Source organism: Geospiza fortis, unplaced genomic scaffold (assembly GCF_000277835.1).
Source record: "Geospiza fortis unplaced genomic scaffold, GeoFor_1.0 scaffold70, whole genome shotgun sequence".
Lineage (NCBI taxonomy): Eukaryota > Metazoa > Chordata > Aves > Passeriformes > Thraupidae > Geospiza > Geospiza fortis.
In genome coordinates this window covers 8535368-8547436 of record NW_005054317.1, presented here as the reverse complement: position 1 = coordinate 8547436, position 12069 = coordinate 8535368, and the positions used below count along the sequence as shown (strand labels likewise).

Here is a 12069-nt window from a genome sequence, read left to right as displayed (position 1 = left end):
AACTCACGTTCCCCATACAGAGAAAAGCTTTTCCCTCTGGCTGGACTGCAGGGTCAGCCTCATGCTGAAATGACAGCAGTGAGCCATTCTCCCTGTGGGCTGCACAGGGCAGCCCTTGTCTTTGTCACATCAAAGCTTCCAGGGTTCACCCCGAGCACTTTTAACACCAAGCCCTCTCCTCCCATGCTGAGCTGATGCACATCCCATGCTGAGGCTGGTCTGTGCCAAACCCAGCCCTGAGGCACTTGTGTGACTGGAGAGTGCTGGATCCCCAGTAAATGCCTGATGTGCCCCCTCAGTGCAGCACCACGAGCACTGTGCTCAGCAGAGCAAGAAGTACTGACCCCTGTGTGCTTTCAGACTGGGAAGACTGATGTTTAATTGCATGCCTGATTGGAAAAGGTCACAAAATCAGGAAACAAGAAATACCACGTTCCCTATCCCCAGCAAGAGAAGGAGCAGTCACCCCAGGAGCAGCATGGCCAGAACCTTGAACAGCTTTGGAGATGCTGTGCCTGACTGGCACTCAGGCCAGAGAACAGCACGGCAGAAAACAACCCACCTGAAGCATTTTCAGCTTTTCAAGAAGAGCTTTTGGAAACAGGAAGGAGACTGAACTTGCCACCAGCAAACTCCTTTTGAAACTCCTGGATAATTTTTAGTTTTAGATCCATGGAGAAAGGGGATGGAAGGAGCTCTGGAGAGCAGATTGCTGCCTCCTGTTACGGAAGCAAGCTTAAGAAAATTAATAGAAATATTGGTAGTTCTGCTATGCTGTGCCAAGAATGTGTTAGAATAAAACCTTCTGAGCAGACAGGAGAGATACAATGTCAACTCAGCCTTGATATGAAAGATCAGCCTGCATCTCCTAAAGCACATCCCAAGGAGCAGTAACTAACACACCAGCCTTCCTTCCCTTCAGAGCAGGTCTGCACAGCCTGCCTCATACAGTTCATCACTGTCACAGTCTTGTACAAAGAGTACTGGGATGACCCTGGCTCACGAAGTTATTATAAAAGAATAAAGAGGGAGGCATTTTTCCTTCCTGGAGTTTTAATGATATCACAGTGCAACACAGGCCAGCTTGGTTTCCTCCATGGGAAAGCTACATCAAGTTATTTTGGACCAAATCTTCCCTGAGCCCTTGAACAGAAGCATCTGGCCACACCACAGCACTTCCTTCACCTCCTTTTCCTAACCCAACATGCCAAAGCAACAGCCTTGCCTTCTGCCATAGCAGCAAACAGAGCAGGCAGACTGCGGCTGTCATGAGCCAGCAAATCCCACTTTCTAATCCTGCTCTTTCCCCTTGAGCTTGCTCAGCTGGTAACAGGAGGAGGGAGAGGAAAGCTCTCACACTCATTTTCAGAGCTTATTTTGGGAACTGGCAGCCAGACCCTTGGGACTGGAGCTAGTTGTTTGCATGGTACTGATTCTCTTCCAAGGTTTTCTTTAATCTGCTGAAATGCCCTTCAAAGCTTGTCCTGCACTTTTATGCTTACAAAGTTAACCACAACCAGGAAAAGCAAAGGGCATGTGTGTGCTCATCCCCTTTGCCCCAGATGCTGATCACATGTAAGCTTGAAGTGCATAGCTTGACTTTGCCTTAAGGATCTGCACGTCCATAGCTGCACCCAAATGTGGCTGCCTAATTAACTGCCCTGCTGCAGCCTTTGTCTTGGGTATTGCCAATAACCCATCTCCAATTTCCAACATAAAACTCTTGAAACCATTTGCAGCCTATAAAAGGGTTCTCTGTCCTTCTCCCTCAGCACTTCCTCAAGGCAGGCAGCAAACCAGCAGAGCCAGCACCTTTATTCAAAACAGGCCCCAACTATAATAAATGGTTTGCTGGTGTGGCCTCTCAATAAATTTGTTCTGTCAAATCTATTTTAGCTTAGAAGGTAAAACAAAAACCTGCTTCTCAGCACACCCACCCCATGAGCAGAGAACTAAGCCAAGCCATGGTTTGCCATCACCAGCTCTAGCCAGGATGGCTCATCCCTGGGAGCTGGGCACAGACACATTCCAGCTCCCAAAGCTGTGATAGCTTTGCCAGGCTGTCCACAGCAAGGGAGGAGAACAATGTCACCCTGAGCAGACGAGTCTGTCAACTCACACTGACTGCAAACTGCTGTGTGGGAAGTGCCATCTCCACTTTGACCATGACTGTACAACAGGAACAGCTCCAGCCTCTTGCAGAAGCTCATCCTTTACTCTCACAACACAATGCTGCTCCTTGTGTGCACTGTTTGTTGAGTCCCAAAAACCTGATTAAGCCTCGAACTTTTCCAAGCCCTCCCTTCAACAGCAGTAGTCATTCAGATATTATTAGTATCTCCTTTCTGAAAATTTCATGTTCCTACACAGAGCAACAAGGACAAGAGGGATGCTCGTTCCCTGACTGCCAGTCATGCTCTGAAGTCAACAGGGGCTAAACAGACAGCTCAGCTTCTGCCCTCACCCAAAAAAGTGTAGCCACCCAGGCGTACAAGAAAGCAGACAAAAAACCAGGTGCCTGTGTCCTCAGAGAGGAAGGACTGCCAGACACTTCAGTAGAGTCACAGTTTTGGAGAACGAACAGGCAGGCTTCTGACTCCAGGAGTGCACTAACAAGTCAGAGTAGTTAAACACAAAGGCTGAAAAATCTCCATCCTTGCATATAACAGACATCAATGACAGGGGTACAAGATGGCAAGAAAAAGGGAAAGACAACTTACCTGTTAGCAACAGCCCACAGCAATTTTCTGAGACAACATCACCTCCCTGACAACAACCATGGCAGTGACCAAGCCTGTGCCGTGGTGCTGCTACAGAAAGGGAATAACCCTTGGAGAAAGGAGACAGTAAAAATGAGTTAGTGCTTTACTCACCTGTTCTATCAGGACTGTACACACTGCTCGGGAGCCACACAGTGCTGAGCCAGTCCTTGGCCTGGGTAAGGGAAAATGAAGGAGCCCACAGAGCCCTTTCAAAACAAAACCCATGCTGATGTTGTCAGTCAGTAAAAAAGAGACCACAGCCAGAGAAGATATAGTGAAATAGACTATTTTATTGCTGCACACGTGCTTACACATTTCTTCTTAAATATAACCTCACTCTAGTATAAATTTTACAATCTTCTTGATTCAGCAAGTGGGGAGTAGTAAATAAAAAGGACAGAGGCAACAAAACACAGAAAGGACACTGGCAACAGAAGAAAAATCAGAAGGTTTTTATTTTGTGATAAAATTATTTGCAGCAAGAATAAAGTGAATTCAAATCTAAGTTTTGTCCTGGCTCATCTTAATTAGAGAGCTTGCCTGCATGCTGACCATCTGCTTATGCATGCTTTTGGATAGCCCTATTTTGCCAAAAGGGATGGGGGGGAGTTAAAGGATCCCGAGTAATTGGACAGTCTGACAGGCCTCACAGATGTGACCACTAAGTGCACACAGACAGATGAGGCATTTGCCTGGAAGCCCACGTGGACTTGCACTGCTGGGGAGGCAGATCAAAAGGCCATGCTGACCTTTTCTCCCACATGTACAACTGCAGCCTCACTCACTCCACACTTAAGGACGCAGGAATGGAATTATTCAAGAGCAGCCATATGGAAAATGCTTCCCAGCACTGCTGCTCCCCCTCTGCCTTCCTCCTGCTTTGCCCACTGCCAGTGTCCATTTGCTTTAGCAGCTGAGGCACCTGCAGAGAAAAGCATTAGCACATTCCTTGATAATCCTGCTCCTGCATCTCGCTCAGTACAAGCAGAAGGCAAAGGCCACGTCCTGTTCTCTGGTGGCTCTGTGCAAGCCTCGTGGGCTGTCACAACCACTGCTGTGGAAAGCCAACTGCTAGGATGTCAGAAGTGGAATTTCTGCTGGAGGAGGAGGAGAAGAGATATGATAAACTAAACATCCTGCTTATGTTTAGCGTTATCTTCAGCCATATACAGAGGAGAAACATAGGGGAACTGAACCAACTGAGTTAAGCTGCCAGTTTCTGTAGCAGATTTTCATGAGCCTGACACTCCACTCAGCAAGAAAACAAGCAGCTCTCCTTTCACTCTTCTTTCTCCAAAATATATGGGACTTCATATTAAAGCTCCCTCGATAGCCCTTCACCCTCCCCAAGTCCATGGGGATATAGTCATCAGTTGTGCTGGGCTCTTTGGTGGTCCTGTCAAAGACACGCTGAGCTTAGAGGGGGACATGGAGGTACATTCCACAAATCACACAAGAAATGCACAACTCCTCTCAGGGAGGTGATGTCACTATCCCAAACAGAAGTACACTCCTGCTGCTTCCTGCTTCCATGCAGCAACACACTCCTGTGGAGGGACACATCCTCCATCCTCAATCTAATATGACTGCAGGAAACAAACCACAACAACTCCTTGCACTTCTTCACATGGGTTTTCAAACAGAATTGAAGCCCACGCTGCTTGATAGTCCTGCCACCACCATCCCCTGCCCCAGAGACTTGATCTGCAAGAGACACCACTTAAAGCCAGATCACAAAGTGCACAAGCATCTGGGGTTCAATCATATTAATGAACTTCATGCCTGCTCCCCCCACCCCAGCTCTATACACAGCTTCTGGTAAGTGCAACTCAATCCTGACACATGATTTTGCCAAAGCCTGGCTTTCCAGACTTTGCCCAGAGTCCCCTCCTCACAACTGAGTGCAGCCTGCCTAGTGCAGGTGGTGCCCAGAGCCTGCCCATGCATCTGCCAACAGCTTCAGTGCAGGAGAGGAACAGGCAGTGAGGCTGCAGCTCTCACTTGCTGTGGGGTAACAGTCTCTCACCTGGTGAGATTAGCAAAGAAAAACTCCCAATACATCCACACCTGAAGCAAGTCTCTGCCAAACCCCAGATTTCCTAACCCCTTAGCCATGAGAGGCACCCCCACCATTACAGAAAACAACACCCTGAAGCTGCAGGGGCTCCTTGCCCAGCTCCCACATCACATAACAGAAGCACCTCTGGCACAGGATATTCAAGCTCTTGCCTCAGAAGTGACCAAAATGATTGTATGAGGTGGTCACAGCAGCCCAGTGCCTGTGCCTGTGCTTCACTCAATGCTGCTTCTCCCTCCCAAAGCACAGCATGGGAAGGTACACCCAGCCTGCACCCTGGAGACTCTCCCAACACCATTCCAGAGATGGACAGCTCCAAGGGCAGCCTATCTGGCAAGGCAAGGCTATGCAGGGTTATCACCTGCTGATTAGTGCCAAGGAGAAGGGACACCATTGCCCTCATTAAGAATCCAGGCAGACAACATGAGATAACATGACCTACTGCAAAATACAGATTCAAAAACATTCATTAGTACAGACAGTGAATTTCCTGGAGAACAATGAAGCTACAAGGCTCAAGGCTGAGCAAAGCCAGAAGGTCACAGAGTGCGACAGCAGCCCCATGAGAGCCCCAAAAGGCCCCTTTCCTTTTGAAAAAGATTTCCAGTGACTCCTCTTCCCAGACCCACCAGCAAGTCAGCCTTGCCCTACCACAGTGGACAAAAATAAAGGGAAAAGTGCTGTTTCCAAGAAGAAGGTGTTTCCATCCCCTCTTTAAGAGGGCTGCTCTTCCTTCTTTTGTGCATTGAAAGCTACTGCTTTCTAAGAATGGAAGGATTCTGGTCTCTACTGTATTCCCAAAGATGCTTGTTCAGACAGCAAAGCTTTTAAATTCTGAGCACTTCGAAGCAATGAGAAGCTAGGGAAGACCTGGAAATCACTTTTTTTCTTGTTTTTTTCCATCTAAGTACTAAAATAGCAGGTGAAGACAGTGCCTTCCACATAGCCAAGTACCTCTCTGTCCCATTAGGGAAGCACTGCCCAGTTCTACCAGTCTTATAATGCTGACAGTGACAGTGCTGACCTCCTTTCCCATACACTTATTAAGACTTTAATCCAGTTTTCTTCCTCTGCTGCTGGTAATTCAACAAATATTCTGGCATAAGCCAGTTTCAGAAGTATGTTGTATTGAACCACAGAATGGGATGGGTTCTAACCCCAGGCAGTAGGAAGTCCCCAGAACAGCTCCTTCACCATTCCCAACAGCTCACAGTCTCCTCTCCACAGTGTATTGTACAAAGGAGCAGCTACTGACTTAGGCTGAGCTTTGGGAGCTACTTCTGAAAGGAGAAACAAAAAAAAAAAGTAAAATCAAACACAAACCAGAAATGCAAATGTCCAGACACAAATAAATTAAAAAGAAACCATGCCTGAAGGTGGATGGGAAGGAGGACAAAGAATGGGAAGTGGGACATTCAGACTCAGATGTTCTTGCACTCCGAGCCAACGCAGTGAGGGCTGTGCAGGCTGCATATGACAGGCAGGGTTTGCACACATCAGCACTCGAGCCCTATGCTGGCCAGGAGGTTCTCTAGAGCTTCAAGTTTCTGGTTGGCTTCCTCAATGGCACTGTAAGTCTGCACATTGCTGGTGATGTGGAAGCGGATGTCATCGACCAGAGGGATGGAGTCAGTCTCTTGCCGCTCCTCCACGGCCTCTGCGTTCTCCTTCACAGCAGCTGCAAACTCCTCCAACTCCACCAGCTGGACCAGAAGGACAAGAGAACCATTAGGAATACAAGAGGACAGGTAAAGAGATGCAAAGGGTTAGGATAAAGGTCTCAGACACTGGTAAAGGATCCCACAGGAAAGAAAGGAAAGTTAGGATACATGGAGACCCAAATCCTCCTGCAGACACCACTTGGAGATGCAGCCTGCCATCCATCCAAAGGAGACAGTAACACTCCAACAATAAACAGTCTCAGCTGAAGGCAATCTGCACCTCCAACACTGTCCTGTAACACCCTCTAACTGAGCATCCCTGGTTCTGGTACTGGGGCACATGCACATACATGATATTCCCCCCAAAAAGGCTTCCCAGCAGGAACCAGGAGATGTTGCCAGACACTTGGGCAATGTCTTCTAGCACAGAAGCCAGTGGGTGCTTGTGCCCATTTCAGAACTGGGAGCCACAAGTTACAATTCTCCCTTGCACTCAACCTGACAGAATTGGGTCACCCATGAATGATTCTGCACCAGGTTCCCCAGGAATGTGTGGTGAGCTGAGGGGCGAGAGGCAGCTTCCATCTGTCTATGCTGCTGAACTGTGCCTGGGCACAGCAGGTTGCTGAGCTCTGATCTGCTACCACACTGCCAAAATCTCTCCTGCTGCCATCAGTGCATCTCCACAGGATGCTGGCAACTACTGATGTCTGAACATCAGCTGGGGTGGCTCTGTCTGTGCCAACACCCTTAAGAAGAAACCCTGCCAATGCTGGGTTCAAGGACTCCCACTCAAGCTAAAGAACAGGGAAGACACAAGCAAAGCCCTATCCTGATCATTACTTAGGATATTCAACATCTTTTAAATCCTTTTTCAGAACCCAGAATCTGAGGTACATGCGGATGTCATTCCCAAGCCATACACTGAACAAAGTAACAGCCTCAGAACCATTTCCTTCATTGTTTTCTCACACCAAAAATAATTTCACACCTTTCAAGCTGCAGGTGAAAATATTACATTCCCATGTGAACTGCACAAGCCATTTACAAAGATGTGTCAGCATATAAACCCTTCACAGGTTCTAGTTTATGCTTCCATATGGCAACTTTCTCCACGAGTCCTGAGTCTAAGCTATAAGCACTCAGGATAACACTTGAATTGAGCCCCATAAAGAAAACTTCAGTGTTAAATTCATTTTTTCTTGCTGCTCATCAGCAAATTACCCACTGAGCAAACCCCTACCATTTGATTTGTCATCCTGGAAGAGATTAGAGGTCACATTGATTTTTCCTATCTAGAGCATTATGCCAGAAAGAATTTCCCCCAGCAAACACTGAAAAACATTTCCTGCACAGAGCTCTCCTACTCACCCCTCTGGCTTCTCCAGGCTGCAGCTGGTGTATTCAGGCAACACCATGGCTACTTGGGCACAGTGGCTGAAAGTTCAGTGAAAATCACCTGTCCCTGGTACCTGCAAAGCTTTTTGGGCAACTTTTTCACCCCACATTCCACAGGGACATGCTAGCCAGGGACCAAAATCTGGGTTATTGTGGTGACATAAGGTACTGCCACACTCCTCCTCCTCTGTCCTAACTCACCATGTGCCTTGCTACTTAACTGCTCATTTCCTGGAAGCACATTAATCCAGAGAGGACAACCATTAACTACAGACCAAAGTGCAACCATTCAACGTGTTGTCTCTATGGTTCAGATACACAGACACAGGTGGTCACTGCCATGGGGAGTGTTTCAGTACCTTCTCAATGATCTTGGCCATGTACTCAGTGCACTGGTCCTCCAGTCGGGTCAGCTGGAAGAGCTTTGCAATCCTCCAGATGCTGATGATGTTGTCCTCATCGAGGATCTGCGCCAGGGTCCTGCCACAGAGGCGCTTGAGCCCGGGCAGCAGGTACATGTCAGCCACACACAGCACGTCATAGGCGTTCTCTGGAGACAGCTGCAGAGCACAGAGGAGTTACTGCCCAGCCCCAAGCATGCTGCCTCTCACTGGCAAACTAATGAGCTGTTTGGCCCATTACTGGAGCTCTTTCAGCCTGCGTCTCTCACTCAGTTACCACAGAGGAATTTCAAGTGCAGCAAGGAGTTTCTCATGCTGCAGCTAACCCCAAGCAATGCTGAAACATCCAAGTGCACCTGGCTGCTAAAAAATGTTCAGTGTGACAGTGGTGGGTAGCTTTTATCAGACCTACTTCCAAGACACAAACAGAAGAGGCTAGCAGGACAGAGAACCTTGTCTCCACATTTTTCCTCCCATTTTATACTACTAGACTCGTATTTTGTGAAAAATATGCAAAATTCTCTTAAGAACCAGCACAACACCCCTGGCACAGGGGATAAAACTCCAGGACAGAGAATTGAACTCAAAATAAACTGTAGGTGAGGCCCAGCTGGGTAAGAACATATTCTGCACATCACATACTAGTGGAGCTCTAACATGTGTTCAAAATGGACTAAATTAATGGACGAACAAACTTAAACTGTTGTGAACGGCCTTTAACATTTTAAGCCTCTTGAGCAAGAGAACCACCTTCCCATTTCCCTCTTGAGTACTTGGAAGTGATCTGAGGATAAAAAAAACTGTAGACAAAGTTGGAGACACCACCTCCAACTTCACTCAGCCTCTTCTCCTTGGCTGGGCAAATCCTATTTTTGTCAGCCATCTGCATCACTAACCTGGAACGAGGGTTCTCTCTGTTCCTGTTGATGTGAACTGCAAAGAGCTCACTCACCCACATCCATTGTAACAGTGGAGCTGCAGGACACTGCATGCCCTGGCTGTGGAGGAGGCAAGGGCCCTGGCACTTAGAGACAAAGCCACACTGGTCTGGATGGAGGAATGATAACTGGTGCAGCCTGGTCCACTCTCCTGATACCCAGTGAGCAGCAAACATACTGCTGTGCACATCTACATGTGTGGTTACTCACTCTGACAACTGCAAACAACTGATTTTTTCTTCTCCCACAGCTGTCTGCACCTGTGTTTGGAGAGGCAGCTCCCAGCAAGTGACCCAGCTGTGTAACACCCTGCAGCAGCTGGGCAGAAGAATGCAAGATGTAGGAGAGCCACGCCACGAGGGCTATGTATGCACAGGGGGTAACAAAGCCCTTGGGATTATTAATCAAGAGCTGCTTTGTCCCTTCATAAGCTATGGAAACCTCAGGAGTTGGAGGTGTTTGAGCCAGTAGTATTGATGACTGCAGCTCCCAACTGCTTCATCAAGGACAAACCTGGCAAATGTTCCTCCAAGAACTGCCCTCAAGAAGTATTCTCATCAGCAACTTGTCTTTGTGGCTGGAACCCTATAACTGCAAACACCGTCACTACTGCATGGCAGAGAGACACCATTAATCCTTTGCAAAGGAAAACATGGAATTGAGAGTGCTGATACTTGGCTGGAGAAACACAGGCCAGGGAGAACACTCCACGTGTAAATGTGGAACTTGAGCTATATTCCTGTCTTCCTAACAATTTTTTCTGGTAGTTTCTCATGACAGGTGAACTCTCTGCAGAAGCTCACATCTTGACTGCTTGGTTTGAAACCCAAGATATGCACCATTCTGCACATGAAACACATGAGCAACATCCTTTTAACTCCTGTTGTTGGTCTGTCCTCCCACCCTCCTGACCCAAGCCCAGACAGAGCAGCTGAGGCACCCCTTGGAAAGGAATAGCTGCTTGGGAAACATCCTTCCTGTGAGTCACCACAAGGAGGGCAGGCAGACTGGAGAAGTGCAAAGGAACAGGGTCAGGCTGCAGTGCAAGGGAACAAGGTCAGCAGGATCTTCAAGCAGCTTCTTTCCCTCTCTGCCTGCCCCTTCAGCAAGTGGCTGAGGAAAGAGGGCAGGCAAGTGAAGGACCAGCTCTCTGGCATACCAGTATCAATCCTGCCCTTGCTGCCTGCCAAACACATCTCTCCTCACTGCTACCCACAGGTGAACAGATCAGCAGAAACAAGGTCACAGCTGTGTGCACTCTCTGGATGTGGCACCTAACCCAGAGCACAAACACTGCTTGGGGGAAGTGACACTGGCAGGTGCAGCAGTCACTGCCCTGATGCCAGAATGTTCTGGGATCTTGCAGAGAGACCTGCTGAAAGCATTTGCCACAAAACCAAAGCAGGAAGCTAATTAAACACTGGGATTTGCTGCATCTTCCATTAGGCTGAAAACTAAGTGGGTTAGGGCTATTTTGTTACTGCCTGCAATACTGAGCACAGCAGGGCACTGGTCTCACAGTGGAACCTTTGCTCACTCCAATAATAAATAACAGTAGAAATAATGACTTGCTACAAATGGAAAAGTAGGCTATGAGTATGGTTATTTGCCAGGAGTAAATAAGTAGAATCTCTCAACCTATCCAGATCTCCAAATGTGTTCAATCTGCCATCTACTGGCAGATGCTTCCCTTATCTTTCCACAGAGCCCAAGAAGGAAAGCTGCAAAGCCCTGTATTAATCCTGTCAATAAACAGCATGCAACCCAATTTCCAGATTTTTATTGTGGGACAGAAGACTACAGATTTGTCTCCCAAACATCATGCACATGAACTACAACCCTGCCTGGCTAACAGCATACCCCAGAGTATGTGGATTCCTGAGACAAAAGTGAAGTAGTGGAGTAGGTCAGTGAAATTTAAGAATATACACACAGAACCTGCTCCAGATTTAGAAAAATACTGCTGAAAGCCCCTCAGAGCTCACCACACTGAAGGAAGGACCAATGGCTCACCTCTGTATCATCACTGTAGATGTAGTAGAGGACCCTGATGAAGATGTCTTCTGAGATGTTGTGCAGAGTCACCACAGGGATGCTGGGCTGTGTCTGTAGCTCCTCACTCTCACTGAAATGATCTTCAAGAAGGGCTTTGAAATAATCACTGCGACCACAGAAAAATGCCTGGAGAGGAATGAAAAACCAAAACACTGACATCTTGCTCACTGCACCAAACCAAAGGGCACTACCAACTCAGAAGTTCAGACTCTGTAACTTTGATTTTCTCTACATTCTGAAGCTGTATCTCCAATATTCTTCCAGACCTTATTCTATCCATGCCTACCCTCAGAACCATAAATACAAATGGTAAACTCGAGAGATTTGAAATTAGCATGGCACTAGGGCAGGACCTTGAGTTGAGGTTGGATCTCAAAATTCATTCTTACTGCTCTGCTCATCTGCAGAACATTCCTCTCTCCAGACACTGAACTCATAAGCCAGCAGCAGCAGATTTTGCAGCTGTGAATGCCATAGCTGAATTTATAAATATATCTCCACACCTCTGCAAGAAAGGCAGACTTTTCTGCTTTGTTAAATGATTTAAATGCAGTTTTCCAGCTGAATCAATGATGCTTCTGCAGAGTGTATCCAGCACAGGAGGAGTGGGGGACACAAGTAGACTAGATTCATGGCAAGCAGGGAGGAGAAGGAAATACAGCACAAGCACATACCTTATGGCACAAGAAGTTGTAATCTTCCACACGGAAACACACGTCAGGACAGCTGTTGAAGTTGTCAGTGCTGTCAAAGGGCAACTCCCCAAAACCAACCTAG

The 12069-nt window shown here is 47.5% G+C and overlaps 1 protein-coding gene across 1 annotated transcript in view; it reads right to left on the bottom strand.

Moving 5' to 3' along the window:
* Positions 1-3034: 3034 nt before the first annotated feature.
* Positions 3035-12069, bottom strand: part of ABTB1 (ankyrin repeat and BTB domain containing 1) — a 21437-nt gene continuing 12402 nt past the window's right edge. Inside the window, exons 5-8 of the mRNA XM_031056382.1 lie at positions 11967-12065; positions 11251-11418; positions 8258-8458; positions 3035-6542 (exon numbers count right to left, since the gene is read on the bottom strand). Of these exons, the coding sequence (XP_030912242.1) occupies positions 6336-6542; positions 8258-8458; positions 11251-11418; positions 11967-12065 (675 nt within the window). The 3' untranslated portion in view covers positions 3035-6335. The remainder of the gene's footprint in view (positions 6543-8257; positions 8459-11250; positions 11419-11966; positions 12066-12069) is intronic.